Source organism: Orbicella franksi, chromosome 3 (genome assembly GCF_964199315.1).
Source record: "Orbicella franksi chromosome 3, jaOrbFran1.1, whole genome shotgun sequence".
NCBI lineage: Eukaryota > Metazoa > Cnidaria > Anthozoa > Scleractinia > Merulinidae > Orbicella > Orbicella franksi.
In genome coordinates, this window is record NC_138147.1 from 8,572,070 (window position 1) to 8,595,329 (window position 23,260).

The 23,260-nt window shown below is 41.9% G+C and overlaps 3 protein-coding genes across 3 annotated transcripts; 1 reads left to right on the forward strand and 2 right to left on the reverse strand.

Moving 5' to 3' along the window:
* Window positions 1-1,025: 1,025 nt before the first annotated feature.
* LOC145481074 (trypsin-2-like) lies at window positions 1,026-14,761 on the forward strand. Its single transcript, XM_081459464.1, has 5 exons — window positions 1,026-1,224; window positions 4,723-4,779; window positions 9,623-9,838; window positions 10,095-10,348; window positions 11,526-14,761. Exons 1-5 carry the CDS (start codon window positions 1,116-1,118, stop codon window positions 11,826-11,828), a joined length of 939 nt encoding a protein of 312 aa, XP_081315590.1. The 5' UTR covers window positions 1,026-1,115; the 3' UTR covers window positions 11,829-14,761.
* A 988-nt stretch (window positions 14,762-15,749) lies between these two features.
* LOC145481079 (uncharacterized) lies at window positions 15,750-18,089 on the reverse strand. The gene is made up of 2 exons (XM_081459470.1): window positions 17,164-18,089; window positions 15,750-17,026 (listed from the first exon to the last, which is right to left on the reverse strand). The coding sequence occupies exons 1-2, from the start codon at window positions 18,087-18,089 to the stop codon at window positions 15,961-15,963; spliced, it is 1,992 nt and encodes a 663-aa protein (XP_081315596.1). The 3' UTR covers window positions 15,750-15,960.
* A 1,571-nt stretch (window positions 18,090-19,660) lies between these two features.
* Window positions 19,661-23,242, reverse strand: LOC145481081 (D(1) dopamine receptor-like). The gene has a single exon (XM_081459472.1). It carries the CDS (start codon window positions 22,385-22,387, stop codon window positions 21,197-21,199), a length of 1,191 nt encoding a protein of 396 aa, XP_081315598.1. The 5' UTR covers window positions 22,388-23,242; the 3' UTR covers window positions 19,661-21,196.
* Between the last annotated feature and the right edge of the window lie 18 nt (window positions 23,243-23,260).

The window sequence follows — 23,260 nt, forward strand, 5'->3', positions numbered from 1 at the left end:
TATGGTAGTTAAATGAACTTAACAAGTCTCTCTTAACAAGTCTCTTTCTGAGAATTAAATGCCTAAATAAACTCTATAAAGTTGGGCTATTTGTAATCGGACTGAAGAAGTCAAAGATTTGATCTTTTTTTTCTTCTAAGTTCTTAAAAGAGCTAAATCTAAAACAAAAACACACAGGCTTATATTTCTGGAGGGGGCCGGGATGCGGCTTATTGTCAGAAGGATTTTGTCGTCTGGAAGTTGAAGTGGTTATTTCGGGAAGGGATATTGTTTGAATTTCACAGACGAGTATGTTGAATCAACTACAAATATAATACCTGCGTCTCACTATGAAGTAGAAAATGACGTCTTGTATCACTTATAAAGATGTCACTGATATTTAAATTAAGAAGTACTTTGTTTTGTGAACTTGGTTCATTTAGCAACCTTTGTACATTTATAGCAATATCTTGATGAACTTTTGTAAGAATTATCACGTCACCAGACTTGATGTTCGTACCTGGATCTTGACCGAGCTATATCACTCTTTGTTTGTTCACGATGGTAGATATACAAATATTGATTGTATATATCATGCATCTTGATGAACAAATCAAAAACTAATAATTAACTTTAGAAAGCATTTTCTCGAGTTCCTCTGTGTTTCTATCGATATATCGGCATAGGAACAGTCGTGAAAAATTGGCCGGACATTCGAAAAAGTGTGAACAAATTCGATTCACCTACGACTCGTGTTGCAAGTGTATTTCTTATATTCCACTCGCGTTTCTATAACTCGATAAGAACTCTGAAATATTTTACTATTTCTTAATTGAATAGCTGCTTAAAATATCCTTGATATTGAATTTAAGAATCTTACAATATATGCGAACTTGATTCATTTTTAGTAAATTTGGTGTATTTATAGCTATCTAAATATACTTCTGCGAATCTCAATACTAAATTAATACTGAGGAATCTTGATCTTGATATCTCTATATCAGTCTTTGTCTCTAAATATAACAAAACCTTGTTATGATCAGTTTTGCCTAGCATGTCCGCAGGCCTATTTTTATCGTGCTGTTGTTCTTACAAGAAAGCCGTGGGAAAACTTGGTCCGGTTTATTTCAGGCAAAATGTTGGTAGCATCTAACGGACCTGTTGCAACTTTTGCCCTGTTTTTGTTCTTTTCTTTTGCTGTGATCAGTCAGACTAGTGGAAATCAGCCAAGGAATGGAGTAGGCGGTAACTATGTTTGGCTTGGATTTATTATGCTAGGGTGTAAATATAACTATGGAGATCTATATATTTCTAGACTATGTCTTTTTGATAATTTTTCTTTCATCTTTATGTCTGTTGTGTGTCTATTTACACAAGAGTAGATCCCTCGAGTTTTCGTTTTTGTTTCTGGTAATAGACCTTTCCCGCATTCCAACAAACAATGGCGCCAAGTCGAGGTCAGGGTGGACAAAAATACGGAAGATGTATGAAAATGTTCACCCCAACCTCGCTCTGGTGCCATTGTTCGAACGCACTGAAGTGGAATGCGGGAAAGGTCTATTCATTTTTGTCTTCATGTGTTTCAGGTACCTTGAAGTTGTTTAGCGAACGCAAATTCATACAAAAGCGTGCAGATTGGTATAAGAACCCTAGTTTTTTGTTTGAAATACAACCACGCTAACAGTACAGGTTTCATCACTGCCAGTATTACAAACGCTAATTGCTGTGTCGGATAAAGTAAAGTTTCGAATAACTCCTTGGCTTCGGTATATGTTAAAACGCATTTTTAGTGGCTTCATGCTCGGAGGGGTGTTTCAAGAGGTTGAGGGATTACCGTGATGAATTCTTGCGCTTCAGAAACGTTTGAGTTTATTTTTAAAAGGGATGTCGCGTCTTAAAATTTTAAGCCTGTACGCGAATAAGGCGTGATGAAACTGCCCTAAAATAACGACATGAAACATCAAAGGAAGATTTACAGTCGTTTAATGAACGCTATAATGGAGATTTCACTGCGTGCTTCACTCGCACAGAAATTTCAGTAGACTGTTAAAACAGCCTATTTAAATTGCCTTAAAGAAAAACGAAGGAACGACAGCATACAAAATATGTTTCTACAAAAGAGACTGAAAGGTGCGAGAGCTATTTTTCATTTGTTTTTGAAAAGAGTTAATTCTCAGTGTAGGCTTTATCACTCCTGGGTTCGGAAATCCCAGGAGGGCCTTGATATAACCAGTCTTGTTACGCAAATGTTGATCACGTGGAAAGTCCAAGCGGGTTTACATGCATTTTCATCCTCCATGAAAACATATGCATGTCGAAAAGCGAGGTAGCATTATATCCATGTCTAAATTTAACTGGAGAGGAATCGGCATGGGAACAAGATCTATAGATATGGGTTATTGACCAATCTTGTTCGGTCAAGGTTACTGGATGTTAGCCAAATTCCTTTTTCGAGTGTTTATGGACCGAGACAGAGCCGAAGTCCATAAACACGCAAAAATAGAACGAGACCAATATCCGGCTACCTTTACCGAACAAGCTTGGTCAAAAAAGGATATTCTTTATGAGCTAACGAACACGGAAAAAAAAAAAATTGTGCTTGTTTATTTGCGAGCACTGAAAGGGAAGCCAAGGAACTGTTTTGTTTTCGTTGTTTTCATCCTCCGGGCGCTTACGCTTTTCTGGTTTTCATCGATAATATATAGATTTAGGCAAGCCTAAAAGTGTAGCTCGTGGGCCGGGTTGTTCAGAGCCCGATTAAGCTAACCCAGGATAAGGTGGAATTTTGATTTGAGCTTTGTAACTTTGCGGTGAGGTTTTCTGTATATTGTTTGGCCTTCTGTTTTGAGTTTTAATAATTACAATATACACAAAACAAAGCAGCGAAAAACATTTGTATAGAAGATAAAGTTATAATTCGGTTAACTTTTAGGGTGCGTTCCTTTGGGATGATCTGGATCAGGGTCAGTGATCCAAGATCACTCGGATCATGGTCCATCAAAGGAACCGATGAATCCGTGAACAGAGTAGATTCATCGGTTCCTTTGATACACCATAATCCGAGTGATCTTGGATCACTAATCCGGAACCGGATCACCCCAAAGGAACGCACCTCTTAATCCCGGGTTAGCGTTAACCGGCTTCCGAACAACCCAGCCCTGTTTTCAACAAGTTAACCCGACATGAGCCCGCGATACAATCGAAAACCAGCACTTGGTTAGTGGTCAACTTAAAAAAACACGTGACTTCGATGACCTCAAACTTGAGCCCGCGATATGGTCACGTGATACTGGTCAGCGGATACCTTGACAGGTGTCAATTGATCGTAACACGGATGTCCAATATCAAAGAGGTTCACGGTAAACCAAGGCCTATTGCATTTGGAGTATGGCCGCCATGTTGCGCGACTCCGTCGTCGTCGTGCGTACGCGCCCACGAGCAATACTGCTAGCCATGATAACCATGAGAAAATCAACTCATGGGTTTCCTTATCTTTCCCATAATAAATAGATTTAGGCCAGCCTGAAAGCGTAGCTCCAGGGCCGGGTTGTTCAGAGCTAAATTAAGCTAACCTAGAAAAAGGTACAATTTTGATTTGAGTTTTGTAACTTTGCGATATCAAAGAAGTACACGGTAAACCAAGGCTGCATGTCTCTGTCAACCTATTATTTGGAGTATGGCCACCATGTTGCGCGACTCCGTCGTCGTCGTCCTCGCCGTCGTGCGTACGCGCCCACGAGCAATACAGCTAGCGGTGATAACCTTGAGAAAATCAACTCATGGGTTTCCTTTTCTTTCCTATATGAGTATGGGGCTCCGCTTGGCGGTCCTTCAGGCCGCCGGAGCTCCGCTACAAGGCCATAGGAAATCTGTAAATTAAGCTTTTCCAGAAAATCATATTTTTCAAGGCGCAAATTACACGGAAAGCTTTGACAAACCTGCTTCAGCTTCGAGGTGATTTTTCTTGCGGGACAATAATACCAAGCGGGCAAGAATGTGCCCTCTCTAAAGCATCTGGTTTCTTGGTTAGACCCCCAGCCAAGTTTAAACTTCTTTCCTTGAGAAACACTGTTGTTTTTTGACGTGGGAAGACTAAAATTTAATATCAATAGAAATTTAGTGTTCTTAAATCGCTTAAGATATTTTTATGGTGGACGCGTGTCTAATGACACCATAATCTCGGCAATAGTAAAACCTCAAATAGGGTGGAAATGGTTAACTGAAACGAGACAACAAGACAATTACTATAAGGTTTCAATTCATATCCGTTACGTGGCATCTCGCCACCCCGTTTTCAATTTCATTTCAGATCAGTCAAACCGCCATTGATAACGGGTGACGTGACCCAACTAATCAACACCAAACACAAAAAATGAGTTGAGGTCGTTATATTTTATATTGTTGCCAAGTTTGAGGATGTTTTGGGTTAATCGCTGAAAAGTTATGCCCGTTTTCAGGCTTTATGCAGATTAGGCTGTGTGCCTTCCGGCTCGGGCAGCCAATCACAGCGCTGGATTCGCATTGGTTTACCTTGCCGCTCACGGAGCTAGTCATATAACAAGAGGAATTAACTTCCTTTACACTCTTCATTCTCTCTTGGCTTCAACTACAATACCTTGTAAAAGTTAATCTGGCCCACTTCTTTCCTAACTCAATTTATTTTTATTTTTATTTTTGTGGAGAAGAAAAATATATCACAGCTCAATGTCTCAATGATATTTTCTGTCTGATATATTCTTAAAGCTCTGCCGACAAGTTTTTTACCAACAACTGATGATGATCTTCCTCCAAGTGCTCACGGTAAGCCTTGTAGTTTAAACATATATTGTACGTATAATCTACGTCAAGAAAACCCCGAAAAGCTGTCACGGCTTCTAGTTGTTCAAAAGTGTTTTATTGCGTAGGCATGTTATGGGAAAGAGTTCTTGCACCCAAAATTGTTTGCACCCAAAACACTTGCACTTTCTGTTTGTTTGCACCCAAAATTGTTTGCCAAAATTGGGAAGAGATGTTGAGTCTGAAAAGCTATTGTCGTGGAAAGAATTCTCTGATCAGTAATATACATTCGAAGTTGTGTTGGACACTCACCCTAATAAAACGCTAAAACAACGTTTCTCTCAGCTTATAGAAGATGTGTCAATCAAACAGCTTCGGCCTTCATCGGTTTAAAAAGCCAACTAAAATAGATCAATTTCGACATATTAAAATTCAGCCTAACACGATAGACCTCAGCTCGAGGCTCTGGGGAATAAACCCCACAAACTCTGTATTTATTCCCCAGAGCCTCGTACTGACGTCTATTGTTTTAGGCTGAATTTTAATATATCGAAATTGGTCTATTACTGGCTATCTAACGGCTCACAACTTTGCGCGTGTTACGAAATTTTTCATGTTTTTGGCCCACAACTCATCGCATTTACGTCTGGTGGAATTTTGCTTAAGTATTTTCGTTGTAAGCTGCTCCAGTTTGAGTGAAGTAACACAGTGTCGAATTTAGGTATGTTCCGCTATAAGCTTAGATATATATCGCTGACCAAGTTGTGTTCCGACGGATGCTTCTTTTACATTAGCTATAGCTGTACATTACTCCACTTTAAATTTCACATATGTTGAACATTAACAGCTTTTCCATTACACAGCAAAAAACTAGCTGGATATATTTAGATATAGCAGAGCTTCGGGACTTCATAGTTTCCTAGCTCCTCTTGCCACACGTTTGCGAGGAATTTGCCAGTCTATCACGACCGAAAAGTAAAACAAAATAATTGCTAGTTTGAGTTTCGCCTGAATTGTAAGCAACGCTTGATGTTTCATCAAGGCCCAATAACTTTACGTCCGTAGATACTGCCCAGTTTTATTCGTGTAAAAATCCAGTAAATTCTCTGTTGTCGATGAATGAAAGCGCCCGCCGATGCGTGTTTTGTACAGTCAGTAAACATGACAAATTGTACTTCCGCCGCACTTTCGTGTAAAAGCGTACATCGAACTCAAACAAGAACTCTATAGTTTTTAAATATGTTTAAGACCGATAAATTTTTGAGAACATATTAAAAGCTAACAATAAAGATTAGCGAAAAAACTGAGCAACGACATTTCGGTGTCATCCTGGCACCATTTTCAAGTTAAAAAATATTTGTGCGAAAAGTAAACTAATTTATACCAATGGTAGAGGTGCGAAATTGAATAAATTAAGATTAAGATAGCTGTTCAATGTTCATGTTCATTCCAATGAGGTGTCAAACACTGGTAATGAGTTCAGTGTCTGTTCAAAGCCTAAACAAATACGTTTGCGCGAATGGAGTCTGACTGTGTGTTAAGGCTCGGTTTCTTCTTGCGAATCCACAACATTTCGTGGATCAAGCAATCGAACTTTCCCTGACATTTCTTTAGGATCTTAAAGTTGTTAGTCAGTTTACCTCAAGTACTCAGATTCTCTTGTGAACTCCACCATCACCCGTTTCGTTAATTCAGTGATGTCACCAGACACAAGATCGACACCTCCAACAGAGAATATCTACCGCATTGTCCTGCCTTTTAAAGACCAGAAATCAGCGGACATAGTAAAGAAACATCTCTCGGACTTGAGTAATAAACTTGATCACAAACTACAGCCGGTGTTCAGAAGCCGTAAAATTGGCGATGATCTCAAAGTACAAGAGCCAAAACCACCTTTGATCAATCAACAGTGCGTTGTTTATAGCTATATATGTGATCTGTGTGATGCAGAATACGTCGGTTACACTAGCCGTCATCTTTACAAGCGCATTGAGGAACACCGATTTACCGCCATCGGAAAACACCTTCAAAATGAACACCGAGTTGATACAGTTGGTGACCTGACTAACAACTTTAAGATCCTAAAGAAATGTCAGGGAAAGTTCGATTGCTTGATCCACGAAATGTTGTGGATTCGCAAGAAGAAACCGAGCCTTAACACACAGTCAGACTCCATTCGCGCAAACGTATTTGTTTAGGCTTTGAACAGACACTGAACTCATTACCAGTGTTTGACACCCCATTGGAATGAACATGAACATTGAACAGCTATCTTAATCTTAATTTATTCAATTTCGCACCTCTACCACTGGTATAAATTAGTTTACTTTTCGCACAAATATTTTTTAACTTGAAAATGGTGCCAGGATGACACCGAAACGTCGTTGCTCAGTTTTTTCGCTAATCTTTATTGTTAACTGTATTTCCAAATTTAATCTTATACGAATATTAAAAGCTAAGCTGAAAATATGCGAATAAAGCAGAAATAATCAGCAAAGTTACGATGACGTTTTCTTTAATCAACTTCGAGTAACGATTTCGATTTTGTTGATCGAGTTATCAAAACTCCTTGTCTATTTTCATTTTCGCAGTGTAAAATTTCACTATGCTTATGTTGAAGAAATACACATAATGTTAGTAGCCTTTTTTGCGTTCGTGAAATTTGTTGCAGCATCTCAGCACAAAAGATAACGAAAGAAATCTTTGTCAAGATTTGTTGACAATTGAAAACACCGACTCGGACTTGAAAGTGCTCGAGCTGCACTATGCAAATTAGCTAATTGTACGCGTCAGGCTTTCCTTTCAGAAACTTTTGCAAACTCACCAAACAAGCAGAAACAATAAGAAACCATCAAAACTGGTTTTGGTTATGATTAACCATTGTCTGAGAAACTCACAAATTAACTCGATACCAGAGCAGAGAGTTTTCTTGCTATATTCTTAAGTCAGAACAAACGCAAAAACATACGCGTAAGCTTGCAACTAGCGCGAGCAGATCTTATTATTCATTCCCAGCGCGAGATTGAAGTCTTGTTTTCGACCCTGACAAACCCACCTTTTCCGTTAGCTCAGAGCATAAAACTACATATAAGCGCCCTGGTTCGTATTCCCTGCCTTATTCCCTGCCATCGCTGTGAAAAATACGCAAGATAATCTCTCCAGGTCTCTCAACTCTCACCATTTGATCACGCAACGTGACAACATCCACGCGAGAGCTCCCGACATGTGCCTGGATTCGCGCGGATATATGACGTCAGGATGGCGCAATTTGTTCTAAAAATAGAAAAATTGTCCCATATTACAGGTGCGCGCGGATCCCAAGACTTACGGTCTCCGTCCCCGATTATGGCTCCTGTTATTATTCAATTATTTATTCAGAGAGCTGAGATCGTGTTGTGGACACACTCGGCTGCGCCTCGTGAGTCCACAACATTTTGACCACTGTGATGACGCGTACTCGTTGTCGATAGAGTACAGACCACGCTTTATTAAATCCATTTTGAAATCACTGGTTATCCTTGCAATCTGATTGGCTCTCAGTGGTGTGATTTATTCACGAATCGCACTATTTTTTGCCCTAAATCGCATCTTTTTCTCAGCCAATGAGAATGGGAGAGTAAAACAAAACAACCAATCAGATTTCAAGGTTAGTTTAAAGTAACCAATAAAATTTCAGGAAAATGAAAGGCAAAAAGCGATTGTGTGGAGAATTTAGCAACTATTTAATATTGCCAAAACTTTGTTGCTATTGTTGTTTTTTTCCCAAAACAATTGACGAATTTAATTAATTACAGTTTCTGAATGACGATTATGAGTTCCTTCAGGCTAAAGACCTACTTTGATGGAAGTTTCCAACTTTCAATGTCCATTTTGACGAATATTTTGGTGATTTTTCTTTAACATCAGCTCAAGATCCGCATGATACCGAGTCCAGCAAAACATAAACAAACGAAAACCACACAACAACAAATTCAGAGCCATCTCAAGAAGATAGATGTTTCCAGGTTTTCGGTAGTTTCAAACCAAGCAATACAAGAGCTCAACTCTGTCGCTGTGAATAAAAATACGCCCCGCTCCACAAAACAGTGAATGAACGAACTTCCGAAGCTGGCCGGTGCGAGTCCTGCCATCTTGAAAATATCTTGAAACAAATGGCGCGGCAAGAACTTGACAAGGTCCTGAGTATGAAGTTCTATGTCGAGGTCACAAAAAGAAACGGAGATGATAATGAACTGGAATCCCTTAAAATCAAGCAGAGTGCCACTGCACGGTATTTTAAAGAGAACAACTATCCACTGGGCATCGTGCACTCGAAGGAGTTTCACAACTCAAAAGAAATCCATCGCAGAATTGCACTAGCTGCACCCTCAAATTCCTTCTCCAAAGACAACTAGAAGTCTCAGCCTCAACTACAGAAGAAAGGAAGGCCTTTCATCATTGATTCGGTGACGAGAATTGAACTTTTATGCACGAAGTAGGCTCTTTACGTTCTGACTTCACTGCTTGTTTCTTTGTACCAGGTTATGCTTCAATGAGTTTTCGTCACATGACATCGTTTGCATACTAAATGAGACGTACCTACGTTTCCGGTTCCGCTATTTTTAACAAACCGGCTGATGGAACAATGCACCAAAATCTAAAATTTAAGGCGATTAAATTGTGCGATTTCAAAATGGATCAAATAAAGTGGCAATTGGACTTCGTGTCGTGCAATTGTGGTCTGAAATCATACTTGTGATTTCAAATTGAACTCGCGCTGCGCGCTCGTTCAATTTTGAAATCACGCGTATGATTTCAGACCAAATTGCACTCCACTCAGTTCAATTACCATTATAAACCACATTCGATTTGTTAATTTCATCACTAGGGAACGTTGAGTTTGGCACCAAAAAGGCCCGTCCCAGAATTGTAGGGGGTACAAACGCGCAACCAGGGTCTTGGCCATGGCAAGTGTTAGTGGACTTTGAGGAGCATCAAGGCCCTGTTTCGTGTGGAGGCTCCATTCTTACCCCGTACTGGATCGTTACCGCAGCTCATTGTTTCGATGGTGGAAAAGATCCTGCGGCTTTTACTGTGACTGTAGGTAATATCACATCATAACGTCATAAGAACATAAGAATATTGTTTAAATACCTAAGGGTTGTTTCACTGTAAACTGTTTAGATATTCTGTAGCGTAGTGTTGACGTCGTCTTTATGCGTAGCCCATGGAAAATGAACTATTTTTTACTATCATAAGCACAGCGAGGCGCTGATGAATCCCATTTTCCGTATTTACGACCATTCATGACCCATCTGGCATGACCCATGTTTCAAAGCATTTTGTTTAACTGTGAACAGGTGAACACGATCTTCGTATAGTGGAAGGAACCGAGCAAATAATCCCAGTCGACAAAATCATTGTACATCCTAATTATAGCCGGGAAGCGACGGCTAGGTACGACTATGACGTGGCATTGATCAAACTGAGGGACCCGATCATTTTCAACAGTAACGTAAGACCTGTACTTCTGCCCACCACGGATTTTCCTCCTGGAACTAATTGCTATGCCACTGGATGGGGCGATACAATAGAGGATGGAAATATTGCACAGGTAAATATTATTCAATACTATTCACCGCAAATACATATATTTTCACTCTACTGTATAGACAGCTAAAGACAGACTGCAAAAGTTTCATTTTTGCTGTTTGCTGTTCGACGTAACGTCATGCTTAATCTCTCTAATGTTTTAATCTTTTACGGGCAATGTTTTCACTTGCATTCACGAGTAAACTCATAAGCGTATTGGTAAGAGGTACGGTTGTAATGCCAAGCACTTCACAGCCATATAACTGATACAGTTCATATCAATATCCAGCCCTACGTAGATTTTTATTCTAATGCTAAGCGTTACTTTTTTTCGTTAGACATTTTGATAACTTATCATTAAAAAGAACAAATACGCTTAAACATAGTTTCTTTTGTCGACACTTGAAATCTCCTCCCAAGAGCTACTAATGTAATGGTTTCTAAGGAATAAGCCTTTTTATTCTTTAGCACCTTAGATATTTCACAGCAATTAGTGTGCATATTTTATATTTTTAATTTTCTGCATCTGCTTTATTATTATTATTATTATTATTATAGTTCAATTTTGCTTATATATTAGAGCGGTTTCCCCTTGAGTATCGAATCGCGAAAAGTAATAGGTTAATTGCGTCAACCGCACTGCGCGATTGGCTTAAAAAGCTCACGCCACTTTTTCATCCAATCAGAAGTGCAATCAAAAGCAATCGTGACTTACTCACACACTTTTTACCGCGCTTTGCATCAGTTACAGGTATTTACTTGGAATGTCTTTGTTCTTTGTGGTTGGTCAGAGTGATTTCTTTGGTTTTGGTTTTACGACACTCAGTTGAAAAGTGCTCTGTATAGCGCAATTACCTGTGTTTCATGCGGGACTATAGACTCTTTTACGGATTATTCGTGTAGTTATAACTTTATTTCATGTTCACCATTAGATTTTGATAAACTAAATTAAAATTAAAAAAATTAATTACATGCCTCAAGGAACTCTTTTCATTCTCGTCAGCTGGCCATACAAATGATACAAATAATTGCTCTAGGGTTCATCATATTTTCTCTCAAACTAGTGGCGCAGTATTTTAATCTTTTGTTTACTTGTTACTTTGACAGAAAATAGTTTTTGTGCCAGTTGTCCGTCCTGAGCTTGCACTTTTACCTGAGGTTAACAGAAGTGAAATTAAAAACAATATCATTTCTTTTAGATTTTGCAGCAAGCTCAAGTTCCTCTTATATCACGTGACACTTGTCAGCGATCATACGACGATCGCAAACACCGCATTACGGAACGCATGCGCTGTGCAGGTTTCTCTCAGGGAGGAGTTGATTCATGCCAAAGAGACAGTGGAGGACCGCTGGTCTGTCCGAGCAATAACAAGTGGTATCTCGTGGGTATCATCAGCTGGGGAGTTGGTTGTGCGCGCCCGAATAGCTTCGGAGTGTATTCTGACGTGTTTGTACTTAAGACCTGGGTGCAGGATACAATTAACAATTCTACAACTCTGTGATTGTCTGGTGTAGAAGAGAGAGTGAAGTTGTCTGTTGAGGACTAGCTCACGTTTCACGGAAAATACACGTGTTTTTACTTAAGCCCTGGGTGCAGGGTACAATCACCAGCATCACAGCTTCATGATTGGTGAAGGTAGAAAAGAGACTGAAGTTTGCGGTTGAGGACTGCTCAGTTTTCATGGAAAATGTAAGAATCACGGCAAACTAATAAAACGAATCTCACTTAACGGTTAATTTTTCGGGTAAACCACGGTTCACGTCTTTTTTGATAGCGGGTCACGTTTCACGAATTCGAATAAAATAGAGTCATGTTATTTTCGACGATAAAATAAATCCTCGTTATCGTCTTCTAAGAATGCTTTAGCAATAAAAGAGGGAATGTACACCATTGTGAATTGTAATCAGATTTATACTTGTAGTCAACTCGCTCCACTTCCTTCGTCTAAATTTCAAGCTTCTTCAAGTTTCTCTCTACTCTCCAAATTTTAGCGGAGCTTCGGCGGCCCAGAGGGCCGAGAGAGCCGCTAAGCAGAAAATTACCATGCTCATAGCGGAGCTCCGGCGGCCCGAAGGACCACCAAGCGAAGCCACATACTCATAAAAACCCGTGAATCGCTTTTCTCATGGTAAAAATGGCTAGCGGTGTTGCTCATGGGCGCGTACGCGCGTCGACGCGTCGACAACGACTTCGCGCAACATGGCGGCCATACTGCAGTTAATCATAACATTTACAATTTCCGCAAATATGATTGGTGTATAAACCGCTGTATTTTGCTCTTATTAATCTGCAAAGTCGTAATTGGACAGTGTAATCGGACAGTTGGCTGTAAATTGGACACCTGTAATTGGACAGTTACTTGAGCCAATCATTTTAGGTCCTCTCCTCTAAATCCACCAATCACAACATTGATTACAATCACTATGGTAACCAATTCAAGATACTGACTTTGTAAAACTTTGGAGGTTTAGTCTCCGGTGACTGTTTTGAAAGAAACTTAACAGCCATTTTGCAAGCTATTCTCCACATTTTTAAGTATCATATTTAGAAATGACTATTAAAAGCTCTTTTTCGAATGAAACTTTTACTTTTGTGGGAAATTGTAACGGTTGTGATTAATTGGTAACATGTACAGGCCATCGTGTCGTCCAATGGGCCCTTTGCAGCTAAGCCATCACGTGACCTACTTTTCATAAAATTATGGGCTATAACTTAACGAATGCCAGAAATGGAAAAAGCATGTCGAAAATATCAAAATGGCCAAGTTTGAGGCCCCCATGATCAGAGAATGAGATTTTATGACGGTCTGAATTTTTGAAAGAATAAGAAGATTTGTATGCAAAAAGTTGTTGGAGAGCAAGACCTTGCTCTCCAGCAACATTTTCCATACAAATCCTCTAAAGTCTCCGAAAAGTCAAACTGTGGTATAAACTTACTCGTTAATTCCTGGGGCCTCAAACTTGGCCATTTTGGTATTTTCGATGCGCTCTTTCCATTTCTGGCATTCTTTAAGTTATAGGCCATAATACAAAAATTTTTTAGAAAAAATTTGGTCACGTGACCCCAGCTGCAAAGGGCCTATTCAGTCTGGAATCACACTCGTGATTAACAAATCGGACTTGATCCCGCTTCGCGGTCGTCCGATTTTGTTGATCATTCCTATGATTCCAGACCGAATTGGACTACACTCAGTCCTATTACCATTGTTAATAAGTTGACCCAGACATGCAGCCCTGGTTTACAGCGTACATCTTCGATATCGGACATCCATGTTATGGTCAATTGACATCGGTCAAAACAGATATCCGCTGACCAGTATCACGTGTCCGTATCGCGGGCTCAACTTTAGGGCTGAAGGAGTTCACGTAGTTTTTCTTTAATTGACCGCTGACTAAGTGTTGTTTTTCGATTGGATCGTGGGCTTAAGCAAGGCTACCTTGTTTTGATCGGGGCCAGGTTGTTCGAACGCTGACCCTGGATTAAAAGTTAACCGAAGTATAAATTTTTCTTGTATTAAGATGTTTTTACTGTTGTATTTTGTGTAGTTTGAGATCATTCAAACTCAAAGCAGAAGGCCAGGCAATATAAACAGAAAACCCCACCGAAAAGTTACTAAAGTCAAATAAAAAATTATCGGTCTTTGAACAACCCGGCCCAGGGGCTCCCGCTTTTAGGCTTGGATAAATCTATATACTAGATGTTTTACTGGCTTGCCTATATGGATAAATAATGATACGAATTCGAATTGTTTTGACCAGGTAGATAAGATATGATAGCTTTCGGAGGCCAATGTATATTCTTTTACTATTATTTTTCAAGGAGAAAAAAAATTGAACAAATTTCGAATTAAACCTAGCTCTTTTAATATGAAGGTCTCACTTTTACAAAACGATCCATTTGCATGTGACGTTGACCAAGCCGCAAACATTTGGATTTGAGTCTCATCTGAGGTCATTTCCATGTATATTTAGTAGACAATTGGCCCTCGTGCTGGTTGCTCTATTTTTTTGCTGCTACACGGTGCTGAGGAGACCCAACCAGGTCGAAACAGCTGTCTACGGTTGCAATTCTTGGCTTTAAGTTTGCACTCTACTAGTTTTCTTCCTAGTAATCAGCTTTGCTTCATGTCAGTTATTCCTTGGAAAAATACCTTTTGCCACCATTATTAAGATCTTACCAAGTTTTTTTGGTCAATAAATGAGGGAATCAACAGCATTGTTAACTGAGAATGTTTTCAAACTTGTAGAATTTGGAATGATTTCTCTCTTACGAACCTATACCAGAGTTATCGGTGTACGAAGTAAAATCACTACACGCAAATGCAGGTGTATTTTTGCTCTGTCGCTCGCGTCGAGTCTATTTCCGTATTTATTGTGTGAGGCAAACACCAGTTCCACACCGAAAAATCAACCATTTCTAAACACTTCGTTTTTTTTTTTTTTGGTGTCTCTGCAGATTTACCATAGTGCAAAATATCAACTTCATGATTCCTTGCGATTAATGTCGTTGTTCCTAGCGAAAGTAAGTTAACCGTGGCGACTTGCGATTGAACCAGAGCTATTACTCAAATACAAACAACTCGTGATGGCGTTAATGGGGGAACACTGCCTTGCGTTTGGTTAGCCCATGCGACTTCCGGCGATAGCGTGACAAAACAACCTTACTTATCTCCCCAGCACTACGAGCTGAATGACAGACAGCACGTGCTGGATCGGACAAGAGTATCGGTTAGCAAGCGATGTTCAAAGGCGATGAAAAAACAACAAGCTTGGGGGAAGTCGCTGCGCAGACTTAACCGCACCACACAGGAGTGACCCCTTGTTTATTATGCAGGAAGACATGACCAACCTCGTCTCCAAAGGGAGGGAGGGAGGGAAAATTAAACGATAGATTTACAATAAGTAATAGCTACGTTGCTTAGACGAACTCAGAATGGACTCCGAACAGTTTTCCGAGCTTTTATACGGAGACGTTCGTCTGCTTGTAAGCCAGTAGAAAAGGCTGTACTACCGAACAGCTTACCCTAACACGTGTAACATCTTAAACATGAATAGTGCTTTAATGCTTTGCACCAATGCTATGGTACGTTATAACGTTCAGAAGATAACAAAGCTACAATGTTTTAGGTTTGGCTACAATAACGCTTACAGTTTGTTGACCTTTGGAATATAACTGCTCAATAGCTCTATAGAAAGTGATGCCGCCATGAACGGCTCATTCAGAACGTACGTCACCCTCCATTAACTATATTTTACTGGCGTGACAGTAAAATCTCATTTAATGTCGTTGTTCCTAGCGAAAGTAAGTTAACCGTGGCGACTTGCGATTGAACCAGAGCTATTACTCAAATACAAACAACTCGTGATGGCGTTAATGGGGGAACACTGCCTTGCGTTTGATTAGCCCATGCGACTTCCGGCGATAGCGTGACAAAACAACCTCACTTATCTCCCTAGCACTACGAGCTGAATGACAGACAGCACGTGCTGGATCGGACAAGAGTATCGGTTAGCAAGCGATGTTCAAAGGCGATGAAAAAACAACAAGCTTGGGGGAAGTCGCTGCGCAGACTTAACCGCCACTGATGCATGCAAGGCAATGCATCCCCCCAAGCCATGGAAGCCGGTGAGAAGCTAGTTTGGCGAGAAACGTTCAACAATGTTAGCCATCCTGGGAGCTACTGACTCTAATGTAGATTGAGGAGTTCTTATATAAAGCTGGTAACAGTCTGAGGACCAGCGACCCATGACTTTAATAAGCCAGTCTGGCAAGCCGGCAGCAGCGGCAACCGACGCAGCACCTATGCGGAAGCTATGGCCCTTGAGACTCTGGTAAGGAAGACCTGCGACCCTCGAACTGTCCCGTAGAAGGTGCGAAACCGCTCCCCGAGTAAGCAAATTACCTGACTGGAAGTAAAATAAGGGACCCTGTTGCGGCCGTGCTAAGAGAAAGTACTCTCGCATAGCCGAGACCGCGCAAAGGGTGGACGAAGTGCGAGCGATGGTGAGAGATTGCCCTCGCCTGTAAACATCTGTTTTTGAAGATTTTAGCTGCACCGTCATGCGCTGCGGGCATGCCAGGGTTGGATGAAAGGCTATACAATCAGTAGAAAGATCAAAAAGCGGTCTAAATTTGCGAACACTGTTGTAGGTATATTCACTGCATCGCAGGAAGGCGAAAAAGGCTAAATTGAAGGCGGCCCAGATCATGGAGAAATCCCGGGGGCTAAGCCATGATTGCAGAACAGGACGGATTGCCGAGAGAACCTGAGGGGTAACCGGTTGACGGCGAATACGCTGTTCGCCTTGGTAGCGGAGAATACCGCGTAAAACCTTGTGGAGAAGAAGCTTGCCCTTCAGAGGGTCACTGTACCCAGCAGTGATATGGAGGTTGCGAACAGCTGCTAAATAGAGTTTAATTGTGCTATGACGCACCGTTCTAGCGAGATAGGAGGCAAAATAAATAAGAGTACCCTCGGAGGCGGGTAGGACATCCCCGTCTGGACCTAGGAGACGATTCAACAGGCAGAATTGTAAAAAGCGTTTTTCCCCACAGCTGTAGGCTCGATTTGTGTTCTTGGAAAGACCCCAAGAAGCGTAGGTGAGCACTTCCTCTCTCAAAGGGTCATTAGTGAAGGCGGGATGGTACAAGGAATCTGGTCGGCGTCGGGTGCGAGGGCCCAGAAACGCTGCATCTGAAAGCGGGAGAGGGCATCAGCAATCTCATTTGAAACCCCAGGGACATGACGGGCCCGTACAAGAAAATTATGTTCCATGGATAGGAGAACAAGCTTTCTGACCAGTTCCATGATAAGGGGAGCTTTTGAATGCCCCGAATTTATGATAGATACCACTGATTCATTATCACACCAAAACTGCAGACGTTTTCCCTTGAAAAGTGGGTGCCATATAGCGCAGGCAACAACGATGGGGAAGAGTTCTTGCCACTCAATGCTTATACCCCGCTCTCGGTTCAAAAGCATATGGGGAGGCCAGTGCCCTTGGAACCACTTTCCCTGAAAATAACCGCCGAACCCCACGGAGCCCGCTGCGTCAGTGTAGAGCTCTAGGTCTGGAGTAGGGGTAGTGGTGGACTCAAGAAAAAGGGAGCGCCCGTTCCATTTGGAGAGGAAAACTTTCCACATATCGAGGTCCCTAAAGAACTCCCTGTTAAGCCTGATGTGATGAAAACGACTAGGGACACCCTTAGTTGAATTAATGGCGCGTTGAAGGAAAGTCCTGCCGGGGACTACCACTTTACATGCAAACTGGAGAGTACCAATGAGTGATTGTAACTCAACCAGGCGCACGGAGCGGCATTTCTTAAAGGATGTCAGCAAGTCGTAAGTCCTGGAAAGTTTGTCCTGGGGTAAGCGGGCCTCCATGCGAATGCTATCTAAAACGATCCCCATAAATTCTATTTCTTGGGAGGGGCCTATGGTCTTGGACGCTACTACCGGGGCCCTAAGTGACATGAATACCCGTAAAAGAGTGCTGAAGCTAGTAAGACAAGCTAATCTAGAACTTTCAGCGATGAAGAAGTCGTCCAGGATGTGAATGACCCGCTGGAGACCATAGTTATGTTTTAGGATCCACTCGAGCCCATCGGAGAGCTGATTAAAAATGAACGGGGCACTGCGAAGCCCGAAGGGTAAGTACATGTCCACATAGTATTGAGATTTCCACAAAATACCCAGTAAGTTCCAGTCTTCGGGGTGGATTGGTATAAGGCGAAAGGCTGATTTAAGATCAGTCTTAGCCATAAAGGCTCCCTTTCCCAGGGACTGGAGGATATGAATTGCATCGTCTACCCGAACATAGCTCAGGGAATAGGGATCCTTGGCAATGTGGTCATTTATACTATTTCCCTGTGGGTAGGAGAGGTGATAAATAGTTCGCCAGTCATTTGAGTGTTTTTTAGGAATAACTCCCACTGGATGACACTGGAAATTTGCTAAGGGAGGGGCAGGATAGGGACCGGCTACCCGTCCTAAGTTCACTTCCTTTTGCAGGTTGGCAGAAACTACATCAGGGTGCTGCGTCGCAGATATAAGGTTGGGGGAAATCCGGGCTGAACGCGGCCCACAATAACCAATACGAGCGCCTTCTTTAAGCGTACTTAGCAAATTAAAGACAAAATTACGATCTGGGTGATCGGTTAATTCTAAATCTAAGCGATAAATGTCAATAGGTGAGGATACTAATGGTTTCTGATGACGCCTTTGCTGCTCCACTTTACTTCTTGCTTCGCTCACTGGGTCTGGGGACTCCCGCGTTCCGGGCTTGGCCACTGGATTGTTGCTGAGGGCAGTCTTGGACGGTGTGGCCGTTTGAGTAGCAGCGGCGGCACACGTGCGGATAGCTGCAGTTTCGGCGCCGGCACCCAGAGGACTTGTTGAAGTCAAAGCACACCGTCTGGGAACGACGCTGTTTTCTGTAGGGGTCAGCGGAAGGACAGAGATCTTCAGCGTGATAGGGACTCGAGCAGATACCGCAATGGGGCTTAGCTAGGCCCGAGAAGGTCACCGTCCATAACTCCAGGTCTACTTTGTCCCACTGAAGGGACAAATTGGAAGAGGCACGGCGACGAAATTGCTGGTCGTAGGAAAGCCAAGCAAGACCCTTGAATTTAGTTACCGCGCGACTAATTATCTGCTGGTACTTAATCAGCTCAAGGGCCCGTCTTGGATAGGCAGTTACAATGACCAACATGTACACCATGTAGGCCTCCAGCCACTTCTGAAAAGAGTCTATAACGGGTTTTCTTTTCCTAACCATGGTGACCGGGGAACCCAGGGGACCTGAGGACGAGTCGTCTAAGCGGAGCTGAATTTCAGGGGCCTGGGACTGATACAAGTTGTCAGGTAAGAGTAAGGCAAGATCAACGTACTCACCCCGGAGTATTTTGTCCTCCATATTACGGTCCACTGGCCTCGACAGACCCAAAGGAGACGCCATACCCGAAGCTGCGAGAGTTTGGCTGGAGGGCGTTGGGCTGAAGGCGCTGTTTGTACGAACGGCGTCCAGAGCGCTGTGTACGGACCGGGATACGATGTCCTCAATGGTAGAACGCTGCGCTGGACTGAGGGCGTCTCTTTGATCAGTAGAGTGATTAGTATGGAAGAGATCTTCCTCTGTATCTGACTGCAGCATGTCCTCAATAGAAGACAGCGAGGCGCGGTCGGAGAGGGCGCTGTCCTCCGGAATGCTGAGACGCCGGCCTTGAGTGGCGTCGATTTCACTGGCTGTAGTGGACGGCTGTTGTGTGGATGTTTTGTTCGCCGTATGACGAGTGCGTTGAGGCCGACCAGGTCTTCGTTTAGATTGACTGACCTTTCCCGTCGATGCTCGCTTGAGCCGGGCGAGGAGTTGCACTTTGGAGCCTGTTATGGGCAAATTCAGCGATTGAAGACGGAGTTTGAGGACCTCGCTGGATAGCTTCGATAGGTCCTCACTTCTGGTAGCGACCCGAGCAGTATTCGACGAGCGGCGAGAGCGAGCCATGGAAGGTTTACAAAAATTAAACGATAGATTTACAATAAGTAATAGCTACGTTGCTTAGACGAACTCAGAATGGACTCCGAACAGTTTTCCGAGCTTTTATACGGAGACGTTCGTCTGCTTGTAAGCCAGTAGAAAAGGCTGTACTACCGAACAGCTTACCCTAACACGTGTAACATCTTAAACATGAATAGTGCTTTAATGCTTTGCACCAATGCTATGGTACGTTATAACGTTCAGAAGATAACAAAGCTACAATGTTTTAGGTTTGGCTACAATAACGCTTACAGTTTGTTGACCTTTGGAATATAACTGCTCAATAGCTCTATAGAAAGTGATGCCGCCATGAACGGCTCATTCAGAACGTACGTCACCCTCCATTAACTATATTTTACTGGCGTGACAGTAAAATCTCATTTATTCGCTTTCAAAGGGGCTGCGCTTTTGAGTAACAAGTTAACAAGTCTCTGAAGATAAAGACATGAGGCGGCTGTTATCCAAAGGAGCGAGTCTCTATTTTGTAGACGACGGAATTACATTGCTTTACCGGAAATGGACAATTTAAATGTGAACTCGCTAAAGCAAATGCATTATCTGGAAAAATCAATATTATCCTACCGTGTCATGTTACTAGTTCGTTTTCTGTCCCTATGGAAACACTCATATTAAGCAAAAGGTTCTTGAAAGCAATCGCTTTTTTTTCCCTTTTGCGGTAACATTTTCTATGCGATGTTTTTGACAATGAAACTAACAAGTAAGGAACACTGTAACATGTAAGAGCTGAAAGGAAACCATACAAGTGCAAGCTAAGCCCAAAACGAACACTGAATCAGTATTTGTTTAATACTGTAATTCACAAAAGTTCATAGCAGTTACGGCAAACTGTATCTGATACTAAAACGAGGCGAAAAGAGTTTGGAAAAGCAGGTGTAACATAATAAAATCGCTGAACTGAATGAGTTGCAATCAGTGTTTTTTTCTCGTTGCTAGCGGCGAAAGCAGATTTCGGAAACCGCATTAAGAATTCTATTATTCCACCAGTGTAGGAATTTCTGTTAAATTGAGTACCATAGTTAGCGTGTTTAGGATTACATATACAAGAGCGGCTGCGAATTTGCTCCAGGGAATAACAACTATAACTATAATTGGTGTAGTACAGATTTCATTATTTACAGTTTGCATGATCCGAATGCGCTTCTCAAAATATGGCTAACAGCTAAAAACATTCCCAATAATTAAGAACTTAAAATTGAAAAGTTGATTAAAAACTGCTCCTCACAAATTACCAAAAAAAGATATGTTAAAATAAACCTCCAACTTGTTCATTTATTATTTCTGGCACCGGAGTCTTTCGAGGACAGCTAGCTACTCAAGTACTCGTGGTGACTGTCAGTTGGCAGATTTTAGTCTGTTCTATGCTTTTAGCGTGTTCTATGTTTCCTGTCATTTCAACAAGACCTTCCTCTGTTATTCTTCGATGACCTCTCGTAGTCTCTCCGTATGTTTTCAGCATTTCAGTCGGCTCGACACTACCCGCTTTCCAGATATTCAAATTGAAACGCGTACCTCCAAGCGGTAACGTCTTGCAACATAGTCCGCGAACAATAAGACGTCGAAACGCACTTCGGAATGTGCGTGTGAAGAGCATGTAGACGAGGGGGTTAAGGGTGCTATTGGCGTAATGAAGCCATTTGCTGGTATTAACCCAACCGTAGTCATTGGGACAGCTTGAACAAACGGCATACAGAACAACAATTGAAAAGAACGGTCCCCAACACAGAACAAATGCCCCTACTACCAATCCCAACATCTTCGTTACCCTGAGCTCGCGTCGGAAAGTCATGTTGTGTTCCCTCTGAACTCCGTGGTCAATTCCTGCACTGGCGGCGCAGATTGTTCGAACCTGGCGTAAGGCAACGTAGGCAATTTTACTGTAAACGCCGATTAGAATAAGTAGAGGAATAAAGAAAGCCGCAAAGGAGATGAAAATGGCGTAAACTTTTCCCGCTGTCGGCATGAGCTTCCCGATCACTGTCACAATCGATAGACTTGCACAAAAGAAGGCGAACAGCCAAGCAAAGGCAATTGAACCTTTGGCTCGCTTTGGAGTCATTCGGCTGTGATAGGTTAGAGGCGAGTTGATTGCCAAGTGCCTGTCAACGCTGATCATGCAAAGATTCACAATGGACGCTGTACTGCACAGAATATCCACATACTGCCACGAATAGTAAAGCACCTTGTCCAGCTTTTTATCTCTGGGAATCTGCGATAGGGCTGAGAGACGAATGAACATCCAGCAAGGCATGGAGAGCGAAGCCACGAGAATATCGGCCACCGCCAGAGACACAACAAAATAGTTTGTGATTGTACGGAGCTGGTGAAAGCGATAGAACGCTAAAATCACGAGACCATTACCGAACAAAGCCAGGAAAATAACAAAAGACATCAGCGCTGCCGTGGAATTGAACCCCACTTGGTCCACCTGAGAGCTCGGCGTTGAAAAACTACCATTGCTCTCTAGCGACGAAAAAGAAAGATTCAACGAAAAGTCAAGATTCATTGCCGTGCTTCGCTGGTAGTAGCGGTGGTTTGCTTGGAACACTTGATAAAACTGTGTCAAAAATGTTTCCGATTATGAAATTCATTTTTGCGCCAAGGAAATTCCTAATTAGTCACTATTTATACAGGTGACGGATTCATAAGCGATTTCCAGAAAAGTTCCCCACTCGAATACCATCTCATAATCTCAATCCGTCATCAAAATTAAAGGAACTGTCTAAAGAAGATGCGGTGACTTTGTCGCAAACGGGAAATCAATCAAGCCAAAATAAACTTTTTAGGGAAATAGTTGTCTATGCAACTGATATTATCGTTGCCGCAGTTCAAATAGTCTTGCTGTCGAAGTGTAAACACTTCCAGCATGGAGATTTTCTTCATTTTCTTTTGGTAACACCAAGGAAATTTAAGGTTTAATTCGAGAGTTTATGTAAAGTCAAAACTCCCTTCGCCGGGAGTCCAGTTACTGCCCAACTTTTAAAATGAACCTTGATGAAGTTTTCATAGGGTTGGTCTTTGTGCAACTGGCGAGCAGTAACTAAAAAGATCAACACAGCTGAACGCGCTTTGTTTTCCCACGTTTGATGGATTATCCGTAATATTTCGATGGTTCCGTACACAAACACAGGATGACAGCCCGTAAAAGTACATCGTTTACACAAGAAGCTCAACGTCACGTTTGTTAGTCAGCGAGTCAACAAAAGCCATTCTTTCTTCGTCCTTAGTAATAATCCCCGAACCAAACCGCCATGCTTTCCAGTTGTTTCAAAATTACACAACAGCGGATGTCAAGGCAAATGTAATAACCTTAAGTTGAACAATTCTGGAGATTTTAACACGATTAAAAAAAAGGTAATACACAGACTCTTCTGTCATG

What these genes read in the sequence shown, in the direction of transcription:
- LOC145481074 (XM_081459464.1), top strand. Translation starts at nt 1,116, where the DNA reads ATGTTGGTAGCATCTAACGGACCTGTTGCAACTTTTGCCCTGTTTTTG. An exon ending in GCCAAGGAATGGAGTAGGCG is followed by an intron (nt 1,225 to 4,722) that starts GTAACTATGTTT and finishes ATATTCTTAAAG; the next exon opens with CTCTGCCGACAAGTTTTTTA. An exon ending in AGGATGGAAATATTGCACAG is followed by an intron (nt 10,349 to 11,525) that starts GTAAATATTATT and finishes CATTTCTTTTAG; the next exon opens with ATTTTGCAGCAAGCTCAAGT.
- LOC145481081 (XM_081459472.1), bottom strand. Translation starts at nt 22,387, where the DNA reads ATGAATCTTGACTTTTCGTTGAATCTTTCTTTTTCGTCGCTAGAGAGC.
- LOC145481079 (XM_081459470.1), bottom strand. Translation starts at nt 18,089, where the DNA reads ATGGCTAAGACTGATCTTAAATCAGCCTTTCGCCTTATACCAATCCAC. An exon ending in TCAGTGGTATCTATCATAAA is followed by an intron (nt 17,027 to 17,163) that starts TTCGGGGCATTC and finishes CCCTCTCCCGCT; the next exon opens with TTCAGATGCAGCGTTTCTGG.